Source organism: Corvus moneduloides, chromosome 16 (assembly GCF_009650955.1).
Source record: "Corvus moneduloides isolate bCorMon1 chromosome 16, bCorMon1.pri, whole genome shotgun sequence".
Classification (NCBI taxonomy): domain Eukaryota; kingdom Metazoa; phylum Chordata; class Aves; order Passeriformes; family Corvidae; genus Corvus; species Corvus moneduloides.
This window is the reverse complement of record NC_045491.1, coordinates 14,707,564-14,728,031: the sequence shown is the minus strand read 5'-3', so window position 1 is coordinate 14,728,031 and position 20,468 is coordinate 14,707,564. Positions and strand designations below refer to the sequence as shown.

The window sequence follows — 20,468 nt, the reverse complement described above, 5'->3', positions numbered from 1 at the left end:
GGCTGGTGTCCCAAATGGGATGTTGGCTTCTTCTGATGGGACTTCTGTCTCTCTGCCCAGGAAGGAGTCCTTCATGAGGAGCTCTCTACTTACCCAGATGAAGTGTTCGAGTCGCCATCAGAAGCTGCAATCAAAGATGCTGAGGTGAAACCTCCAGATCAAACAGATCTCACAGGAGGTGCCTTGGACAAAAATGAGCTTGAAAGAAGCCACTTACTACTGTGAGTATCTTCATGGTAGCTGCCATAGCCTAATATGGGGTGGCCAACCCATTTGGAGCAAGGCCTCCTGTGTGGAGGAAGCTGTGGGTGCTGTGGGTGCTTGGTGCAGAGCTCAGAGCAGTGCAGTGATGAGTTTTCTTTAAATCCAGCTGAAGACCTCCTGCCCCAGCTATCCATGAATGTGAAAGATGACTCTGAGGCCACTTCTGCAGTCATTCCAGCAGCTTCCAGCTTCACACTAATGTGTTTCAGAGATTGTCTCATGCCTTGAGGAAGCAAAAGACACTTTAAATCGGCTGTGAGGATGCTGAGGGCCCAGCCTTTGGCTATGGAGAGCATGGCAAAGTGAGAAAGCAGTTGCCATTGCCACAGTCACCAGTAACTGTTGTCATGCTCCAAGGAGCAGTGTGAAGCATTGCAGAGTGTCAAGCTGGGCTGCATTCCTCACTTGAAATGAGAGAAAGGTGTGGCACTGATGCTGAGAGCCCTACAAATATGTGGGTGGTGCTATGCTGTATGCCTAGGTTTTTTCCACCTGAGTAACTGGTACTGAGTAATTGCTCTGTGTTGCTTCCGAGTCAGCTCACCCCAGCAGAGAGCTCTGCTGGGTGTGAACATGGAGCAGACAGGGAGGTCCTTGTTGTGGTTCTGCTGCTCTCAGCCCATCTTGCTGTGTTGGCACTTTCCCTTTAAGTGTTTCCAAGAACTTGACTCAGTTTAACATAAGGGGAAGCACAAATGGTGGGAGTTTGTTGTCACTCCTCTGAGATGGTTTCAGTCTTCTTGGCTCCCTTTGAATCTCCTTAAATAGTTTTATTTATTGAGGAAAGTACATTTCTTTCACACTTTAGAGAGCTGTTATCAGAGTCGCAGTTGGGTGTCCTTTCACGTGGTGAGGTGTTTATTTGTGCACGGGGAGATTTCCAGCACCGGAAATACCAGGAAAGAGCACGTCCGCTACACAGAAACCACTTGACCTCTTGGGCAAGAGCAGGCTGCAGTGGAATCTGCACCTTCTGCTGGAGAAGGACTTCCCAAGGGGAAGTTGGGATATTCAAATGCATCTTCTGCAAGGTGCAATATGAAAAGAGCTGAAGTTTCCCGCAGTATTTTGGCTACAGAGGTTCAGATTCTCCCTTATCCTGTTGCTTGCCCATACTTCAGAGCTGTCATGATCTCTCCAAATACTCTAGTCATCTTTCAGAAGAAAGTTTGTTGGCTGTTTTCTATCAGCACTTCTGAGAAGCGCTGTCTTTGTGCAGAGTGGGACATTTAGGAAGCCAGAGGAGGTACACTGGACTAGAGCACATGTTGGGAGCTCTGGCCTACTACAGTGTCAGGCAATGAGGAGGGTGAAATGGGAGGTAGTTGGGTTTTTGTGGTCAGGTCTCAGTGCTGCAGATGTGACCTTCACGCTGCTGTTAAAGAGCTAAGAAATACAAAACTATGTGGATGTGATGGAGACCTAAAAAGCAGTTATTATTCAGCAGTAATCTGTGCAATGTTCGTCAGATCTATTTTGACAAAAAAGCCTTCTTTTAGCTCGGGATGCTTGGGATTTTTATTGTGTTGTTGAAGCCTGCTTTTTTTTATTCTGAAAAATGCACACATTGGTACAAATAAAGGGAGGAATGGAAGAGAGATTGTGAGAGGTAGCTGGTACAGCTTGCAGCATGTGGAAGTGCTACTTTCTTGGTCTGGGAAGCTGCTGGGATTCTCTTATGTCCAATTTGCCAGTCCAGTCACATTGAAGTGCTTTAATGGTGGGTATTTCCACTGCTGGGCTAAACTCCACTTCCATTTCATAGCAGAGGGCAGAGTAAGAGGATTGAAGTAGGGGAGCAAATAGATGTGCCTGAGGCTGCAGAGGTGCCTGTTGCAGCCTCCCCGTTTCAGCCTGTTGCTGAAACACTTCAAAGCCTCGAGAGCTCCTTGGCAGGGCTCAGTTTGGCACAGCTGCCTCGTGCCACTTTCTTTGTGTTTCCTGTGCTTTCTGCCACTTCTGTGCTTTCATTTTCTGGCTCTGTGTAACCCTTTGAAATACAACTCCCACTTCAGGGCACCTTGTCTGCCTTCAGCTGCTGCCCAGCCTGGAGGGGGTGGGACAGACAGAGGCTCTGCTGCTGCCAAAGACCAGGGAAAGGCTGGTCCCTACTGCTGTCCTTCTTTTGATTTCAGCCCCCTGGAGCGAGGCTGGAGGAAGCAAAAGGATGGGGGCCTGGCACAGCCCAAGGTGCGCTTGCGGCAGGAGGTGGTGAGCGTGAGCCCCCAGAAGCGAGGCCAGCGCATCGCTGTCCCCGTGAGAAAGCTCTTTGCCAAGGAGAAGAGGCCCTACGGGCTGGGCATGGTGGGGAAGCTGACCAACAGGACCTACCGCAAGCGCATCGACAGCTACGTCAAGCGGCAGATCGAGGACATGGATGACCACAGGTGAGAGCTGCGCTCACAGGGCGTTCCCAGCACAACTGCTGAGTGAGGGATCGCTGCTGGCCCTTGGGGACTCAGGGCACTGGCTACTGCTGAGCCCCCCTAGCCTTTATCCTTTGGAGCACAGAGCCAGCTGCAGCCGACAGCAGCGTGTTTGTGTCACCGTGCGCTGGGACCTCACCCAGCTCCTCACGGTGTGTCTGTACCTCTGCTACCTGGAGAGCAGGTCTGTGCCTCACCACCACTGTCCTGTGGTGAACAGCAAGGCTCAGCTATCCCTGCCTCTGATCATTACCCTAGAGTCGTTATTTTAGACACACAGCACAGTTCGGTGTCAGGCTTCTGTGTTCTCATGGATGTTTTCTTGGGAAAGGGTGGTTGTGCAGTGTGATGGGGGAGTCAGAGTAAACAGGTTCTGTCAGCCAGCAAGACCTTAGGTCATTGCCAACTGCCCTGTGCACTCTTAGGTGATCCTGGTCATGTACCCCAGATTTTGGTGAGGCTTCTGGGGGAAAACAGCAGCTTTTCCCCTCTGTTTTGTTAGCAGATGTAATATGCCTGTATTTCTGCCTCTGATCCTTTCCCCTTCTCTCCATCCAGGCCTTTCTTTACTTACTGGGTCACCTTTGTGCATTCACTCATCACCATCCTCGCTGTGTGCATCTACGGCATCGCCCCTGTGGGGTTCTCACAACATGAAACTGTTGATTCAGTAAGTGAATCCCCCTGACATGCCTGGAGTGGGATGGAGTTTCAGCCCTCAGCTGTTGGGTCACACTCTTCACCATACTGGCTCCTTGCCTTCTTGGCTGGGTGCCTGGTGTCCAGCCCTGGGGGCTGCCTGGAGGGTCTCTGGGAGCCCCCACACCACCTTCTCTCCCCCCTGCAGCCACGTTGCTCCTGATGCCAGATGATATCTGACACAAAGCACGGTGGCTGTGCTGGCAGCACTTCCAAACAGCTTGTTCCCCTCCTGGTGGAGGCCAGAAGGATGGTCAGGGCAGAGAAATACTTCAAACCTGAGCTAAGTTTTTGCAGTAGTTGCAGGATTTTGCTCCTGACAGGAGCAAAACTGACTTGTCTGACTTTGAGAGCTGATCTTGAAGCTGTTCGTAGCTTTTCCACACGTTGTTAAAGGTTTCTGGGGTACAGATATTTCTACAGCCGTGTCCCTGCTCCATGCAGGAGATGCCCTGGGGAGCTTCTCAGCTATGTATCTGACAGCTTTCAGAGCCCTGCCACCAGCACCTGGGCCTGCACTGGCTGTGGGTGCTGCCTGTGCTGCTCAGCTCTGTGAAGCTTTGTGCAGGCTCAGGCAGCTCCAAGGGCTCCAGACCCTGAGATTTCTTGAAAGTTGAAGTAGCTGGAGATAGACATTTTAAATGAAATCTTAACATGAAGGTGCCTACATCTTGTTGGGGTTTACCTGCAAAAGACCAGTTTGAGAGAGCTGTGAGCCCTGTCATTGGCTATGGGGATGTCTGTTCATCCTGGGGGCTGTTTTCATCAGCCCCTGCTGCTTGCCCTGCTGATCCTGTGGGCTGGAGCTCACAGGGCTCTTGCTTTCTCTCCTTGTAGGTCTTGCGAAACAGAGGGGTTTATGAAAATGTCAAATATGTTCAGCAGGAAAACTTCTGGATCGGCCCTAGCTCAGTGAGTGCCATTGGTGGGACTGTTAGTGGGTGGATGGGGGACTGTGTGCTGCAGCTGTGGCACCCCATGGACCAGAGCTCTCTGCTGCTTGGAGCTCAGGGATCTGCTGTCACTGTCAGGGAGCAGCAGTGCTCCCAGCCCCAACCACCCTGCAGAATGGGGTGCCTGGAGGCTGGGGTGGACCTTGGCGCTCCTGCTTTGCACCCTGTTCCTGCAAGGACAAGCATGGGATTAGAAAAAATGCAGGAGTTGTATGGTGTGTGACAGCTTTCCTGATGCTGTTCCCCCTGGGAAAGACAAAGATGAAGAGGAAACGTCACAAAGTTTTCTTTCCCAGCCATAGTGCTGGCCTTTCTGGGGCTATGGGCAAAGGAATCCCTGAACTTTTGTTCTAGACCTGTCTCCAAAGCAAGTATGGAGAATGTGCATGGTGTGTGTTGGGCTTCATCACACAGGATTTGTCCCTGGTCCCTTGAGTCTATATAGGGGTACCCCTCGCAGTTCCCCCAGCCTGCTCTGCCCCAGGCAATCATTGCCTGCACTTTGGCTGAGCTGACTGTGTCCATCTCTGCTAGGAGGCCCTGATCCACCTGGGGGCCAAGTTCTCCCCGTGCATGAGGCAGGACCAGCAGGTGCACAGCTTCATCAGTGCCAAGCGGGAGAAGGAGAAGCACTCGGCGTGCTGCGTGCGCAACGACAAGTCAGGCTGCGTGCAGACCTCGGAGGAGGAGTGCTCAGTGAGTGCCACGGCCCTTTTCCTGCCAGCCCTGCAGGCTCAGGGCCGCTTCTGCCGATGCTTCTCTCCCTGGGCTTCATGGTGACACCTTTCCTCTCTCCTGCAGTCCACGCTGGCCGTCTGGGTGAAGTGGCCCCATCACCCCAGCACACCGATGCTGGCAGGAAACAAGAGGCAGTTTGGCTCTGTTTGTCATCAGGACCCCAGGTAGGTCCTGCCTGGCCCAGCTGCCATCCTTGGGGGGACAGGGCTGCTGTAGAGTCTGAGTCCCAGGCCAGTGGATTGCTGCATGAGGCAGCTCTGGAGCGGTATGGAGCGGTGATGTCCCTACACTGCAGGGGAGGCTGATGCAGGGTGTGATCATATTTCTGCTCACCCCTGGTCTCCATTGTTGTGGGCTGCCCACCCAAACAGTGGCCTGTTGTGAGCTGTGGGTGCCTTCCTCAACCCTGTCCCCCTCCTCACCTGCTCCCTGCACAGCTCCCTGCTTGGGGTGCAGCAGTCATGATCCCAGCACACTTCTGTCCGGGAGCCCAGCCAGCTGCTGGATGCCATGGCACACAGTCACTGTGGGCTGATGTAGAGCTGCAACCAGCTGAATTCCCACCCTTGGGGTGTGTCCACCTGGAAGGGATCCAGTTTGTAGCTGGGCAGCTGTGTGCTCTCTGCCTTTGTGATCTCTGCATGCTGGAAGGACACTGAGGCTTTGACCAGTATGGCCTTGGCTGATCTGGTCTAGTGTGTCAGTGTCACCACCCAGGGACACAGGGAGCTGTGGAATGGCAGCGTGGGCACAGGCACAGTGTGGAAATCCTACCTGGTGCTAGGGAAAGGTATTTCTCAGGCTGATGTGTGCTTTGTTGCTGCAGGGTGTGTGAGCAGCCAGCCTCGATGGAGCCGCACGAGTGGCCAGATGACATCACCAAGTGGCCGGTGAGCGTGGCCAGAGGCACAGGGCCTGCATGGGCAGCTGGAATGTGGCATTTGCATCCCACTGTGCAGAGCCACAGCTGTGCTGGTGGGAGGGCTGGGCCCCTGGTGCAGCTTCTGCTGCTTGTCACAAACACCAGCTCAGGGCAGCCATGCTCTGCCCAGCCAAGGCTGAAAGCACTCCAACAACAAAAGTTGTCCTGTGTCAGCTAAAGCCCTGGGTCCTGTCAGGGTAACAGGGAGATGGAAACCAGCTCAGCCTCGGGCTGGAGAGGAGGTGTCAACTGATGCTCAGGCAGATGGAGTATCAGGCACCATCCTGCTGTCAGAGGGAGCTGTGTCTGGGATCTGGCTTCTTCCCAAGGGGCTGTTTTGACTTTACCAAGCCAGCAAGCAAAGCTGTGGCTGTCTGACTGCAGCCTGTTGTTGTTTTCCAGATCTGCACAAAAAACAGTGCTGGGAATTACACCAACCACCTCCACATGGACTGTGTGATTACAGGCCGGCCCTGCTGCATTGGGACCAAGGGAAGGTAATGAGTTTTACCTGCATGGAGGGGCTGGGTGTTGGGGTGAGACACGGGGCCTTTTCAGGCTGTAGACACAGCCATTTGCCCTCTTTGTCCTTTCCACACACATCCCAGAGTCCTGCTGGGAAGGGGAGCTGGACAGAGAGCCATGACAGGTCTCCCAGATGGAGCAGGAGTTTGGGATGAGCAGGAGATAACAGCCAGCCTGTGGCACAGTAGGGCATCTCACTCAACTGGTCCTGCAGTTTGGAGGGACTTGGGTACCAGTTTGTAGGGATTCAACAGTTCTGCTGGGGAGTCCTGCACTTTTCCTTAGGAATGGCCAGCTTGGTCCTGACAGACTCCATTGTCCCCAGCCTGCACTCCCTGGGTACTCAAAGGAGATGCCAGGAAATGACCCACTCTGGGTTAGCAACAGAGAAAGATGCTGTTTTTCTCATGTCATCCCTGAGCTTGAGTAGTAACCCAGTACATGGGCTTGGGAGAAAAATGAGGGAGTTTCTCTGTCTCTGGAAGTCATGACCAGGACACTCTTGACATAGCCCCCCCCTGCCCTTTCCCCTCTGCCAGCTGCAGAGGCACAAGACTTCCCCCAGTCTGAGACACAGCTTCCCCAGGCTCTGGTGGTTCTTCCCACCTCTAAACAGCAGCTTTAGGACCTGCCTTGGAGCCCTGGCATGCAGGTCTGTGGAGGCTTTCCTGGAGGAGAGAAGCAGGAGGGGTGTGTGCAGAGTGGCACTGGGCTCAAATGGGAATGTTTGTGCCTTTGCTGAGACACTACAGCAGCTGAAGGCACCAGTTCTCATGGATGGGATGAGGAAAGGAGAGTGGGTGGCCTGGAGGGGACAGGAATGATCCCTTGTGCTTTCCATGTGCAACTTGTGCCTCCTGCAGGTGTGAAATAACCTCCCGGGAGTATTGTGAATTTATGCGGGGCTATTTCCATGAGGAGGCAACGCTCTGCTCTCAGGTAAGTGTGCACTTGGGGGGTTGTATGGCTGCCCTTCTCCCTCCAGGTCCCCTCAGAAGCTTGGCAGGGTCTGGGGTGGCAGTGCTGCAGAGCAGGTGGGAGTCCTGTGTCCTGTCCCACCCTGAGCCTGGGAGAAGCTGCTGAACCTGACTGGAGTGGCAGAGGTGGCTCCATCTGTCCCCCTTTGGGGGCCAGCTGGGGACTTGGGCTGGCAGCTGTGAAAGCCTAGCACAGGACCACTGTGAAAGCTTCATGGGCAAGCAAATGCCTCAGCTCTGGGTGCTGGGGTGAAAAATGATGGCTTAAAGCTGCCACAGGGAAGGGATGAGGTCGTGTAAATTTGTGTTGGAGACAAGGCTTGGGACTTGGTTCAACAGAGAAGTGGGAAGAGAGCCCGTCTTCCAGAGCTACCTGCAGCCTGCCCTGGGCTTGGAAAAGGGCCCCTCTCAACACCCACTTCTGCCCTAGGTGCACTGCATGGATGATGTCTGTGGGCTCCTTCCTTTCCTAAATCCAGAAGTCCCTGACCAGTTCTACCGCCTCTGGCTCTCACTTTTCCTCCACGCTGGGTAAGCAGAGGTGTAAAACTTCCACTAGCGGGGTGGGGGAACCCTCAGCCCAGGGATTGCTGTGAGGGTTGTTGTGGCTGTCCCTCGTGGGGGACACAGGGATGCTGAGCTGTGCTCTCTGCCAAGGTTTGCCATCCTGTGTTTGTTGGGAGGGATTAGCGGCATGGGCAAGGCCAGACACGGAACTCTCAGCAAGGCTGGGGTCAGAACACAAGCACAGGGGTGACTTCAGTGGCTGCTGCTTCAGCTCCTGTACTCTGCACTTGGCAGGATCCTGCACTGTCTGGTTTCAGTCTGTTTCCAAATGACGATCCTGCGGGACCTAGAGAAGCTGGCAGGATGGCACCGCATCTCTATCATCTACCTTCTCAGTGGCATCACTGGGAACCTTGCCAGTGCAATATTTCTACCCTACAGAGCAGAGGTGGGTCTCCTGCAGCCCAGGGTCCTGGTAACTTGCCCTGAACACAACCCTTCTCTACATGCCTGTGCCTCTGTGGCTGAGGCAGAGCCACCCGAGTTGGGCTCACCACTGCAGCCTTGGCACTTGCAGCTCAAAGGTGGCACCACTCCATCATTTAACTGCTGAGCAGCAACATGCCCTGGGGTACCATGGGCTTTCCAAGTGCCTGGCCTGGGCTGGCTGCAGGAAGAAGGCTCCTTCTCATAACAGATGGGGGATTGTCCAACCATGGAGTGAGAGGAGTCCCAGGCAGGTTGGGAATCAAGTACCTGGTGTCAGACACCTTCCACACGACAGTGGCAGGCATGAGAGGGGCAAAGAGCAGAGCTCATCTTGCCCACAGGAGACTGCATGGCTGGACCTGCAGGACTACCTTCCACCTCTTTTCATAAGGAAAACTACATGGTGGGTGGGGGGAGCCAGGAGATTGCCTTCAAGGGAGGTGATGGTTGCCCTCTGGCAATGTGAACCAGATCTGCCCTCTTTAAATATAAAGTCTGTTCTGGCCTCACACCTTGATCCTAAGTCCAACCAGGCCCCTTTACTCCTGGCACCCCATTTATGGATGAAGTTGCAGGCTGCAGAGTCTCTTTCCCAAGAACCACTGAGGGAGGAGTTGAGAAAGAAGTAACTTATGCCTGGAGCTGGCTGCAGAGGCCAGGCAGGTGGCATGAGCCTGACATTATCTGTAATGCTCTTCTTCTGCAGGTTGGCCCTGCAGGATCCCAGTTTGGAATTCTGGCCTGTCTCTTTGTGGAGCTCTTCCAGAGCTGGCAAATCCTGGCACGCCCATGGAGGGCTTTCTTCAAGCTGCTGGCTGTGGTGCTCTTTCTTTTTGCCTTCGGCCTCCTGCCTTGGATCGATAATTTCGCTCACATTTCAGGATTTATCAGTGGTTTCTTCCTCTCCTTTGCCTTCCTGCCCTACATTAGCTTTGGGAAGTTTGATTTATATAGGAAACGATGCCAAATTATAGTTTTCCAGCTCATCTTCATTGCACTCTTCTCAGGACTGGTGATTCTGTTCTATTTCTACCCCATCAAGTGTGAGTGGTGCGAGTTCCTCACTTGTATACCCTTCACAGACAAATTCTGCGAGAAATACGACCTGGATGCACAGCTCCACTGACAGCAAAGACTGGCTTCTCGAGCAGGCCCTGGAGATGGACTGTCTTTGCATTTGCTGTGCCAGTTCCATGGGGACAAAGCCTCTAATCCAATGACACTTCTAACCCTGCCCGTGGTTAATTTAAACTGTCTCCTTAGCACTTGGCAGGCATGGTTTGCCTTATCTCAGAAGACTCTGAAAAACAGAACATTTGTGCCTTGTTCAATTGTATTGAACCTTTTCTGCTGCCATTATTTTTATTACACTAGTTTCAATACTACATTTTTAACCAGAGTTGTTTACTACTGCTAAGGTGGTGATTAAATGGTGAGGTAGCGTTTTAGCTACTGTGAATTGTTCTGAGTAGTCCGTGCCTGCTTTTGTTATTTAATCTCACTTCTGCTGTTTCCTGTACCCTGTGGAGCACCCAAACCAGTCACATGGAGATCTGCAGCTGGGAATAAGGGCCTGGAAAGCCTCAGAAAACTAGAGGGTCTCTTTAATCCCTGAATCCACATACAGCTCAGAGGCAAACACCGCAAACAGCAACTGTAAAAAACGTGAGAATGTCCAGTCTATGGAGTTTGCTCCTCTTTGAAGTGTTACAGCCTTTTCCTCCAGGAAGGTGCTGAATGCACTGTCTGGTCTTGGTAGGGCTGGATTCTCTGCTCTCTCTGCTAAAGAAAGAAAACACTTGTCAGTGACAATAATTACTGCATGCTGGGCTCTTCTCACCCCACTGCCATGATGGTCTGGGAGGGATCAGCCAGTGCCAGAGGTGACTGCTGCTCACAGGCACCCTGGAGCAGGTGGCTGTTGTTAGGGTGCACATTTTATTATGCTGGATCTTGAAAATATGGCAGTGTTGAAAGAAGAATAAAAGGTAACTGTGGTCAAAAAGGAACAGTTTTTAACTCAGCTACCTGGAGCAGCAAAACAACACAAGGCTTTGGACAAGCTGCTTTTACCCCTGTTCTTCAGGCACTGTGACTGTGTTTTTAGAGGCATAATTTAAAACTTACTAAGCCTGAGAGTCTTGGCCACATCTTGTGTTTGTGTGCACAAGTTTCTCAAAATAGCAGTATTAATACTAGAATTATGTCTGTATGAGTTAGAAACCCAGCCACGCTCCTGACAATGACTTCCAGACATTTAAAAAGCCTAAAAGAAAGCAAGGTCCTAGAAGCAATCACAGCAGTGAAGGAACTCTGTGTTTAATAGTCTCAAGACAATGTAGAAACAGATTGAGAGTCTAAATATAGAGTTAGAGACACACGATGGCTAGCACCAAGTTATTCCTGCTGCTGCTTCCAGTGTTTGTTACCTGAAGTAGCTGAACTATCATTCCCTGCCCTGAGAGGAGCACAAACAACACTACCAGGATCTGGAAACAGGCCCCAGCCTCGTGCGGACATTCAGAAATACTCTGCCAGGCAGCAGAGAGCAGCAGCATCAGCTCTGAGCCTGAACATGATGACCTGGGGAAGATGAGGAACTGGGAGCTCTTAAAGGACATTCAGGACTTACCCCACATCTTACTTCCGAAGCTTCTTTATGAAGCTGACCTCATCCCGGTTCCTGATGCCGTACCTGAACAGAGAATTACACTGGTACATGCCAGTTTCCCAGAAAAAAACACCTGTGAAACCCTATAGCTTCATCTTTCCCAGGGATAGACAGACTCCTACAGTCACATGCTGTGCTCTGCTAGAGGACACATTAAAATTCTCACTTGTGTATGTGGGAGGGACATGCTGCCAGCACTGAAAGATCTGCTCACCTGCCTTTAACTGCAACAACCCCTTAAATGCAACATCTGTTGCATCACCCAGGCTCACTCTTCCAAGGACAGCTTTGATTAGGGCTGTCTTGCTGGATTTTTAGTACTTCAGACCACCTTTTCTCGCTAGTCTGCAACAGGCTGGCAGACCCAGCACTGCTGGAAGTGCCTCATCCCTCCTCGCCTCAAGAATGGGCAGGGAATCACGGGAGTCGCCTGTCAGTGTTGTTACCAGACTGTCTTTGAGAGGTGGCTGAGCAGCTCCAGAGATCAACATGTATCCTTGGGTTTCCTCTTTGCTTGGCATTCTTCATAGAATCATAGAATGCTATGGGGTTGGAATGGACCCTAAAGACCATCCAGTCCCAACACCCCTGCCATGGACAGGACACCTCTCACTAGACCAGGTTCCTCAAAGCCTTATCTAACCTGGCTTTGACCACTGCCAGGGCTGGGGCATCCACAGCCTCCCTGGGCAACCTGTTCCAGTTCCTGTCCCCTGCTCTTTCCTATCCTAGGTCAGCATCTCTGCCGAGCTGAGTAACTGTAACTATTCCACAGGAGTTTGGGATGGATGGCCAAACTATGGGGTGGTCTGAACTGGCTGAACCTAGCACAGGATGGTAGTGGCTGAAGAACCCCCTAAGGCCATCCTACCCTGCAGAGAGCCTCTCAGTCTGCCCGTCCCACTTCTGCGGGCAGTGCTGTCCCACCTTCCAGCCAATTTCCAGCACAGGACCCACCTGAGCCAGGGCACAACCTCCCACCTCAGCCCTGCGTGGGGATGCTGCGTGGGCCCCTCTCAGCCCCCAGCACTGACTCAGTTACTCACTCTCTCAGCTTCTTCCTGTCATCCGCCAGCTTCTCTCCAGCGTACGTGAGGTGGTACGTCCTCCATATGTACTTCCTGGAGGAAAAACACTCAGGGGGAGCCGCAGGAGAGGGACGGGGGTGGGATGCGCTCCGGAGCCGCCTGCCCGACCCCGCTCACCAGCTGAGGTGCTGAACACCGCCCTGCCGGGCCTGCCGCAGCTGGATGTGCCGCCGCAGCGCCTTCTTTAGCTCCAGCACCGAGGCGTTCTGCACCACCACCACGGCTGCGGGGCGGGGAGAGCCGGGTCAGGCCCGCCGCGCCCCGGGCCCCCGCCCGCCCGCCCGCCCCGCAGCCGGCCCCGCACGCACGCACGGTCTCGCCGTCCGCCTTGCACACCCGCACCGTCATGGCCTGCCCGTACTCCAGGGCCACCTGCGAGCCGATCTCCTCCGCCGTCACCTGCGGGCAGGAGACACGGGCGTGAGCCCAGCCCCGCCGGCGCGGCCCGGCCCCCGGCGCCCCGGCCCCACCTGCGGCGGGAGGTCGCAGAGCAGCGGGTCCTGCACCAGCCGCGCCAGCGCCTCCTGGAACAGCTCCAGCACCTCGGCGTGCGCCAGCTCCTCCGCCGGCTCCTCCGCCGGCTCCTCGGCCGCCATCGCCGGAAGGGGCGGGCGGCGCGGCGGAACCGGCGATGCTGCTCTTCTGCCCGGCCTGCGGGAACGTGCTGGTGGCCGAGGAGGGGCCGCGCTGCCACCGCTTCGCCTGCACCACCTGTCCCTACGTGCGGAACGTCACGCGGAAGGTACCGGGGCGCGGGGGGCGGCGGGGCCCGCTGTGTCCGGGGCCCGCTGTGTCCGGGGCTCGGTGACTACTGCCCGCTGGCCGGTGCCCGCTGACCGGCTCCCGGGTCCCGGTTCCGCAGGTGACGAGCAGGAAATACCCGCGGCTGAAGGAGGTGGACGATGTGCTGGGCGGCGCCGCGGCCTGGGAGAACGTGGACTCCACGGCAGGTAGGGCCGGGCCGGGCCGAGGGGCCGCGCGGGGCTCGGGCCTCCCGTGCCGCCCCTCACGGCGTTTCTCCCGCAGAGCCGTGCCCCAAGTGCGAACACCCCCGCGCCTACTTCATGCAGATCCAGACGCGCTCGGCCGACGAGCCCATGACCACCTTCTACAAGTGCTGCAACCCGCAGTGCGGGCACCGCTGGCGGGACTGAGCGCCCCGGGCTGAGGGGCGCGGGGAGCGGGCATCCTGCTCCTGCAATAAACGTGGCACTGGGGGCAAGGAAGCGGCTGCTGCGTGATTGCTTTGGGGCTGGCAGGGACAGGAAACAGGCTTCAGGAGGGTGCTGTGCCCGTGCTGGGGACCCGTAATTCACACAGTGCAGGGGTTCTGCTGAAGCACGAGTAATAAACTCACAGCGAGAAACAGTGTTCGAAACAGAAACAGGCCTGAAGGTAACCGAGCTGAGGGACGGTGAGGAAACTCCAGCCCTGAGCCAGCTGCTGTGGCACGGCACAGAAGGCAAAGCAGAGGTGAAGTGTTATCACTGGGGCCTTACAGAGAACCAAAAATGAAAAAAGGGCCTTTGCTGTGACCTGTGAAAACCCTGTCAGTTAAAGCAGGAACTACAAACTATACACTGCAACCAATTACTGATAAAAAGAGAATATACTTCAAGTAGGATCACATATTACTTTGTGTCTTAACATCAAGCTTTATTCTCAGTTTAAATACATTCAGAAGTAAAAAGGATAAATAACTTAATAAAAACATGACGGAGCACAAATGGTAACATTTAATCTGCATGATGCATGAACACTCTCTCCCACAGGCTAAGCCAATTTGATATGACTCAGCTTTACCCCTTCTATACGGGGATAATCTGCACCCATTTATTCCAATTCATTTCGCAGGGGAACACTCTCCCCAGCCTGAGAGTACAGTCTATCGTGGGCTCGTAGTAGATCGTTGGGGTTTCACTCAGTTTGGGATTCTTGAGTTGTTCTTCCACAACTGGCTGAGAAAAGAGTGACACCGGGGATGGCTTTTTCATGTAGAATCGTCTGATGCAGCCAAGAGTTTCCAGACCCTGCAAAAAAATTCACATATTTTAATTTGGGCAGTTGCAGCGAAAGAAAAATGCTGTGAATGGTGCTCTATCTACAGTGTTCTCAGAAATGTTGGACAGTTTATACCAGAAGTGGCTTCACTTGAGCCCCTGGTTACAGCAAAAGGTTAAAAGGATAAATAACACAATAAAAACATGCAAGCTGTGGATATAGCTGGATATATCTAGTTACTTTAAGGCACAGTGATTGATACATGGTTACTGACACAGAAGGTGCTCAGTAAGAAATGGCAACATTTAGGACTAAAAATTCTAAGGCTGCTCTAGATGTCAATCCCAGACTGCTGTGCCAGTTCTTGTTAATGGTTAATAGGTATATGACAAGCTCTGTGGTTTCAAAACCAGTTCTTAGTGAATTTATTGGTACAGAAGTCAGATCGAAGTTCTCCACTCTGTAAAATGTAGAGGTAATTAAGTGCTTGGTTTTGTGGGTTTGAATTCACATTGCCCAGGAATCCATACTGGAACACCCAGAACATAGGATATGCACGACTGGCAACACTCCCAGCTGGCACTGTCACCAAAGGGTACAAGCCCCAGGGAAGAAGTGGCACATGGACACTGGAAAATTGATTTCCAGTTAGCAGGGAAGTCATGCTTTTGGGAAGGCCTGCAGGATTACTGCTCTGCTTAAGATTTTGAATATTTATAGGAAAAAAAGTAGAAATCGAAGGTCCATTTCCAAAGTAGCAGTGGTGGCAATCAAATGTCAAAATGTGGGAACAAAATTATGAGAAACTCAAAATTTTCTTGCCATGTTTTGTTTGACAATTAAGGACCTGTAGGCAGGTGTGCCAAGACAGAAGATCTGATTTACACATTGTCTAGCACAGACACATTTCAGCTTGATTCTCATGGCAGATTACCCATCTAGAAGGTATATAAGGAAAAAAATTAAGAATACTTGGATTATCTGTGGTGACTGGGGGCTGGAACTAGAGGATCTTTAAGGTTCCTTCCAACCCAAACTATTCCATGATCCAGTGATTACCACTGCATTAAACAGTCAACCTAGTATTTCATGGTGACAAGCCCCCATTCTTCAGTAACCACCTAGAATTCACCTCCCTGTACATCCATTTCAGAAGCAAGCTCAAGCTGTACAATCACTAACAAGGACGGGTAAATGAGGTTTCCCTCCTCCCTCCCTGTGAGCGGCGGCTTGCTCTGGCTGTGGTTAATTTATGCCAGAGGGAGAAGGTCGGTTTTTTCCCGTTTCCTGGCCTTGCAGTGCTGTCACTGCTGGCTGGGTGTGTCACAGAGCCAGGCCTGTACCTGCAGGATCTCCAGCACGGCCACGGGCTGCAGGACGCCGCTGTAGTGCTGCAGCAGCCCCGCCTGCGTCACGCCCGGCTTCGTCATCACGTGGTAGAGCACGGCTTCCATCATCCCCTTGCACACTGGCTTGTTGAGGTTCCCATCCACGATCCTCCACGGCCTCCCAATGAAGCAAATGTTCTCACAGGCCCTGCCAAAGAGAATTAAAACTTGGCTGTTGGGAATTCTTTGGGATAGGTTTCCCATGGCTGTGATTTCTGCCTAATAGAGGTTCTCGCTACATCCGTTTTAACGCAGGTGTAAATCCTGTGGTTGCTCTGAGCAGGAGTTGGTGCTGCTCTACCAAATCTGCATTTGTCACAAGGGGTTCACCCCTTTTAGCATCATTACACACCCAGCAGCAGCCTTGGGTCTTGATGAGCAGGGAAGCTTTGTCTGGCATTAGCTCTAATATCCTCCAGAAGTTATCCGAGACCTGCACCATGCAGCAACAGTGCTCTGATGGGAAGCAAATTCCTCATTTTTAGCATTTTGGTGTCCAAGAGACAGACCCTGCACGGAAATTCGCATTTCTCATACTGCAGTTTCTCCAGGCCCTTCCTGGGCACCTGGAAGCTGGCATTGGGCTTATTAGTGCAGTAACATCAATTTTGCTCCTCTGATGTTTGGAGCTCGTTGGTTTTTGGGTAAAAATATCTATCAGAGGCATTGTTTCAGCATGCACAGCAGCCCAAGTAACATTAACAAGAACAATCGAGTGGGGTTTCTGCACCATCAATGTTCACTGCCCATCAGAGCATAAAACTGAGGTTTCCACGCCACTGCTTCCAGTATTATTTTGGCAGTGCCAAGTGTTTGGTATTCTGCAGACACCTCCGTTACTCACCGGTCCCTGGCTGCCTGGGAGACATCTGTCATAGAGCTTCCTGGAAAGAAAAGGACACATATTTTCTAATTAACTCAAACTCCTTATCTGATGGAAGGAGAGTTAAAGGTGGCCAAGCTGTGAAGTGTAAGAGCTTGCTAGGAAACCACACCAGCAAACTACTCCACGTGCTGCTGTCAGCTTTGGGGAGCTCTGAGCTGCCCCTCTGCCCTGCCTGCAGCACATTCTTCCCACAGCCACATCCCTCTACTGAACCCCACTTTTTGTGGTTCCTTTCCCAGTCCCAGCAGGTTTTAGTCCTGGAAGTCTGATGCTATGGCTGTGCCATGGTGATTGTATGGGCTGAAAGAACTGAGGTTCACAGAGAGCTGTGCAGGGTCTCAGCCTGCAGCTCTCCCAGGGGTTTGGGTAACCTAAAGCTCCTGGAAATCAGAGGGAAATTGGGCACAACTCCAAGGGGCTGGAGACATGAGAATGACAGGATTCCAGCAGGGCTCAGTTTCAAAGCAAAGGCTGTCTCTGCAACTCCCATTACATTATGTCATGGGTTTTAATTAGACAATTACTTAATGAGGTATTCCTACCACACCCAGAGGGTAACAGCTTTGGCTTAAGCACATGTAAACATTCACTGGCCAGTGAGAACTGTGTGTTTGATAACAGAACTCCTGTTTTTTCCTTCCTATGCTACAAACAAGTCAAGGACGTTAAATCCAGGAGAGTACTTCAGTAGTTTAATTTAAGAACTGCTGAGGTCTCTGCTGTTTAGACAGCCTCGAGTGCATTTCCTGCAGGAAGGCTCCAGTTAAACAATCCCAAGCTGTGGGATGTTAGGGATCACCCTCTGGACCTGGGTACTGGCAGGGCTTGGCAAGGTACCACAGGAGCACTGAGCTTGTGGCTCAGCCTGAGATCAGAGCTAATAAAAACCAAACCAAAATGAAATCCCCCACAAACTACTAAATGTAAAGCCTGGCAAGAACTACTAGCTATTAGAAAACTGGCAGTAAAAAGGAAATGAAAATGAGGTCCAATTGGGTTACAAATGAGGCTGTTAATCTCACTGGCATGTGCTGCTTCCTGGTGAATGGTTTAATGAGTTTAGGACTTTCAGCCATGGACATTCCATCTAAATGCACACCAGCAGTGCTGTGTTTTCTAGTCTTAGAGATGTCTGACCTTTGGACTGAAGCTAGAGATGAGAAACTTCAGATCCAAATTATTTTGGAGAAGTTTAAGACATGGAAATAAGTTTCTAAGGAAAACATACTTCTGGACTAGTCATTCCAGCAGAAGGCACAGGAAGGATTACTTGATGTATTTGAAAACTCTGAGACCTTCCAGATGAATTAGTGTTAGGCCAATTTATCTGTGAGAGAAGACAATTCCTCTCGTACAGCTTCATAAAGAATTTAGGATTTGCTTATAAAATAGAGCTACTGGTCTGGGATAAACTGCTGATGAGCTGGTTTGTATTTCAGGGATGCAGAGGGCTCCTCCATACCTTTAGAGACTCCTGGGTTCTCCTGGAAGTAGGAAAGATCATCATCCTGCTCACTGGCTGATTGTTCAGTGATAGGGATCTGCTTGTTGTGCTCAGTGCTGAGCTCATCGTTATCTACTTCGAGTTCTTTGTCCTCAGAACAAGATTCAACTTGTTCCTTGTAAGTGTCCACATCCACAGCCTCTGGAGCAGGCTCTGAGAATTCAGCTGGGGGTTCTGCCTGCCCTCCCAGGGAGCCTCCTCCTGGAGCTTCTTCACCCCCAGAAACAGCTTCCTTCCTTGTGACAGGCTCAGGAACAGCTGCATCCAAGTTCCTGCCATTTGCACTTCCCAGAGCAGGCTGTGCACCCTGGCAGAGCTGATGGTCATCCTGAAGGACATCAGTTTTGCATCTCTTTCGCGGGGGCTCCTCATCACTGGCACACTGTGGGTCTTTTCCCAGCTGCTCCTCCTCTCCTAGGCATTCCTGTCCCTTCCCTGGCTCTGAAGGCAGGTGCTCCTGTGGCACATCTGGGAGAGCAGTGTCTGCCCCTGGCTGATCAGCATCCTCTGCTTTGTTCTTCAGGCACACTGAGCGTAACAGCCAGGGCCTGGCAAACACTATTGCCACCAGTCTGACAGTGTGGCCTCCTACTTCTAAAACCTGCTGCATTTCGATGAGGTCCTGTAAAAAAAACAAACAAAAAAAACCCCACAACAAATTATTTTGGGAGCTTTCACTGAAAAATGTCACTTCAACTCAGTGTCATGTGTCACTTTAACCCAGTGTCATGGAATTCTCATGATTTAACTGGCAGCAAGGAAAGAGCAAGAGCTTAGTAGAATATTCAATTTTGCCCCCTGCTGCACTGAAGTTGAAAAGATGTTTTACCCCTTAAAGCTTCCTGAAATTATAGCACGAGACATTTTTCTTCAGCTTAAAGTAAGTTAAAAATATAACTGGGAAAGAGTAGTTTGCTTCCAAAACGTTGATGTTGGTACCTCTAGGTTTCTTAAACAGTTCATTCCAATCTTTGAATAAGTGCTGCTTTAATTTTTGGCCTTCCTAACTTTGAGGCAAGATTGCTCTCAGGTGTGGTGTGTGATCTCCTGTCTAACATAAATAACTGTTCAATTTATAGTTGCTTCCAACAGGCTGGAAGCTCATCCTGTTCAAGGGGAATACTAAGCATGCAAACATTAATGTATGGAAAGCAGCTGGCTGTAAGCCCACCTGAATGTACTGCTCCAAGCTCCTGCTGCGTTCAGCTTCCACCTGTTCATAGCTGCAGAAGTGTTTGCTCAGCTCAGCTTTGCAAATCCCAAAGTGGGAAGTGGCCTCTATGGCCTTTCGGATCTCCAGAACAGCCGCCACATCCCTGGGATTGTACCCATAACGCTCTGTACATTCATGGAGAAACTTTTCCACCTCATAGTTTTCTTCCTGGACTTTTATCAACCTGGTGAAAGTTTCAGGGAGGCAGGAGATGCCCACAGCCATGTGATCGAGCAGGGAAGGAACTGCAAAGCAAATAAACCATGGGAGTTTAAGCTGTGAAGCAGCAGTTACTGTGCAACACACTGCAGAAAGACAAACAGATTGTAGATATTCTAGACCAATTAAAAACAGAGCTCAGTCTTCCCTCTTCATTACTGCAGTTCTCTTTTTTCTTTCTGCCCTACATATTTGTCTCTGAAAAGGCCTGTAAAGAAGAGCAAACTGGTTTACAAGGGCTCACCCTCCCAGAAAAGTGAATTATGGCTGGAAGGCAGTGAGCACTTAACGGTGTTCTCTCTAACACTGGGTCAGCTTAGCTCTGAGTTAATGAGGGAATCCTCTCCCTTTTCCTTGAAGAAGGTCAAGTGAAAATTCTGGGGCAAGAAAATGCTGTAGAGGACACTTTTAATCAAAAAATCCACAGCAGAAAGCTGTTGGCCAGATATGGTTTGAACTACCACTTGACAATACTTTAGACAATTAGTTCAACAAAGCATCTCTGTGTTCAGTGACAGGTCCATCACTGCCCCAAACTGACCCCCCTGTACAGAGTATACAGAACTGAAGCCCTGTAACCCCTATCCCAGCTGCAGCTGATGAGGGGGCAGCTCTGGCACTGCTCTTCCTGCTCCCTTCCCTTTTACCTGCAGGCTGCTCCACGTTTGCCTCTGGAACAGTTGGGGCAGCTGCCAAAGAAACATGGGATCAGCTGTAATGAGCAGTCAGCTCAGCACAGCTGGAGGGCAGGAGAGGCAGCAGAGACAGGAGAAAGAATTTCTGTTTTACTTCTGTCACAACAGCAATGGAAATGGGCAGGGGCAGCATTAGACCATTTCAGCTGAAGAGCTCAAGGCTCTGGATACATTTGCATTACAGCTGAAAACAGGGTGCTCTGTCAGAAGGGGCAGTACTGATGAACTGCAGACAGTCAAGCTCTAAATATTATAAAAATGTTGCAATTACTGAGGTAAGAGGCCAGCCATTGGACACCACTA

General features: G+C 51.6%; 4 protein-coding genes across 11 annotated transcripts in view; 2 read left to right on the top strand and 2 right to left on the bottom strand.

Annotated features, from left to right (window-relative positions):
* Window positions 1-9,964, top strand: part of RHBDF1 (rhomboid 5 homolog 1) — a 35,598-nt gene extending 25,634 nt beyond the window's left edge. For all 5 annotated transcript variants that reach the window (XM_032125528.1, XM_032125527.1, XM_032125529.1 and 2 more), the window contains 12 exons: window positions 61-221; window positions 2,400-2,651; window positions 3,249-3,360; window positions 4,227-4,301; window positions 4,877-5,038; window positions 5,144-5,244; window positions 5,907-5,970; window positions 6,405-6,499; window positions 7,391-7,466; window positions 7,935-8,035; window positions 8,306-8,459; window positions 9,207-9,964. In XM_032125528.1, the coding sequence (XP_031981419.1) occupies window positions 61-221; window positions 2,400-2,651; window positions 3,249-3,360; window positions 4,227-4,301; window positions 4,877-5,038; window positions 5,144-5,244; window positions 5,907-5,970; window positions 6,405-6,499; window positions 7,391-7,466; window positions 7,935-8,035; window positions 8,306-8,459; window positions 9,207-9,626 (1,773 nt within the window). In that variant the 3' untranslated portion in view covers window positions 9,627-9,964. The remainder of the gene's footprint in view (window positions 1-60; window positions 222-2,399; window positions 2,652-3,248; window positions 3,361-4,226; window positions 4,302-4,876; window positions 5,039-5,143; window positions 5,245-5,906; window positions 5,971-6,404; window positions 6,500-7,390; window positions 7,467-7,934; window positions 8,036-8,305; window positions 8,460-9,206) is intronic.
* A 117-nt stretch (window positions 9,965-10,081) lies between these two features.
* On the bottom strand, window positions 10,082-13,011 carry SNRNP25 (small nuclear ribonucleoprotein U11/U12 subunit 25). 3 transcript variants are annotated; one of them, XM_032125539.1, is made up of 6 exons: window positions 12,730-13,011; window positions 12,568-12,658; window positions 12,377-12,482; window positions 12,218-12,292; window positions 11,133-11,195; window positions 10,082-10,279 (listed from the first exon to the last, which is right to left on the bottom strand). In XM_032125539.1, the coding sequence occupies exons 1-5, from the start codon at window positions 12,853-12,855 to the stop codon at window positions 11,141-11,143; spliced, it is 453 nt and encodes a 150-aa protein (XP_031981430.1). In that variant the 5' UTR covers window positions 12,856-13,011; the 3' UTR covers window positions 10,082-10,279; window positions 11,133-11,140. The 3 variants fall into 3 exon arrangements, with proteins under 3 accessions (XP_031981430.1, XP_031981432.1, XP_031981431.1); XM_032125541.1 differs by having other exon boundaries at window positions 10,087-10,282; window positions 12,730-13,001; XM_032125540.1 differs by having other exon boundaries at window positions 10,087-10,282; window positions 12,802-12,880.
* POLR3K (RNA polymerase III subunit K) lies at window positions 12,866-13,485 on the top strand. The gene is made up of 3 exons (XM_032125542.1): window positions 12,866-13,001; window positions 13,122-13,209; window positions 13,286-13,485. The coding sequence occupies exons 1-3, from the start codon at window positions 12,891-12,893 to the stop codon at window positions 13,411-13,413; spliced, it is 327 nt and encodes a 108-aa protein (XP_031981433.1). The 5' UTR covers window positions 12,866-12,890; the 3' UTR covers window positions 13,414-13,485.
* A 393-nt stretch (window positions 13,486-13,878) lies between these two features.
* The window catches only part of GTF3C1 (general transcription factor IIIC subunit 1), a 38,106-nt gene continuing 31,516 nt past the window's right edge, over window positions 13,879-20,468 (bottom strand). For both annotated transcript variants that reach the window (XM_032125519.1, XM_032125520.1), the window contains exons 33-37: window positions 19,210-19,496; window positions 17,997-18,660; window positions 16,493-16,532; window positions 15,604-15,796; window positions 13,879-14,289 (exon numbers count right to left, since the gene is read on the bottom strand). In XM_032125519.1, coding sequence (XP_031981410.1) covers window positions 14,068-14,289; window positions 15,604-15,796; window positions 16,493-16,532; window positions 17,997-18,660; window positions 19,210-19,496 — 1,406 coding nt within the window. In that variant the 3' untranslated portion in view covers window positions 13,879-14,067. The remainder of the gene's footprint in view (window positions 14,290-15,603; window positions 15,797-16,492; window positions 16,533-17,996; window positions 18,661-19,209; window positions 19,497-20,468) is intronic.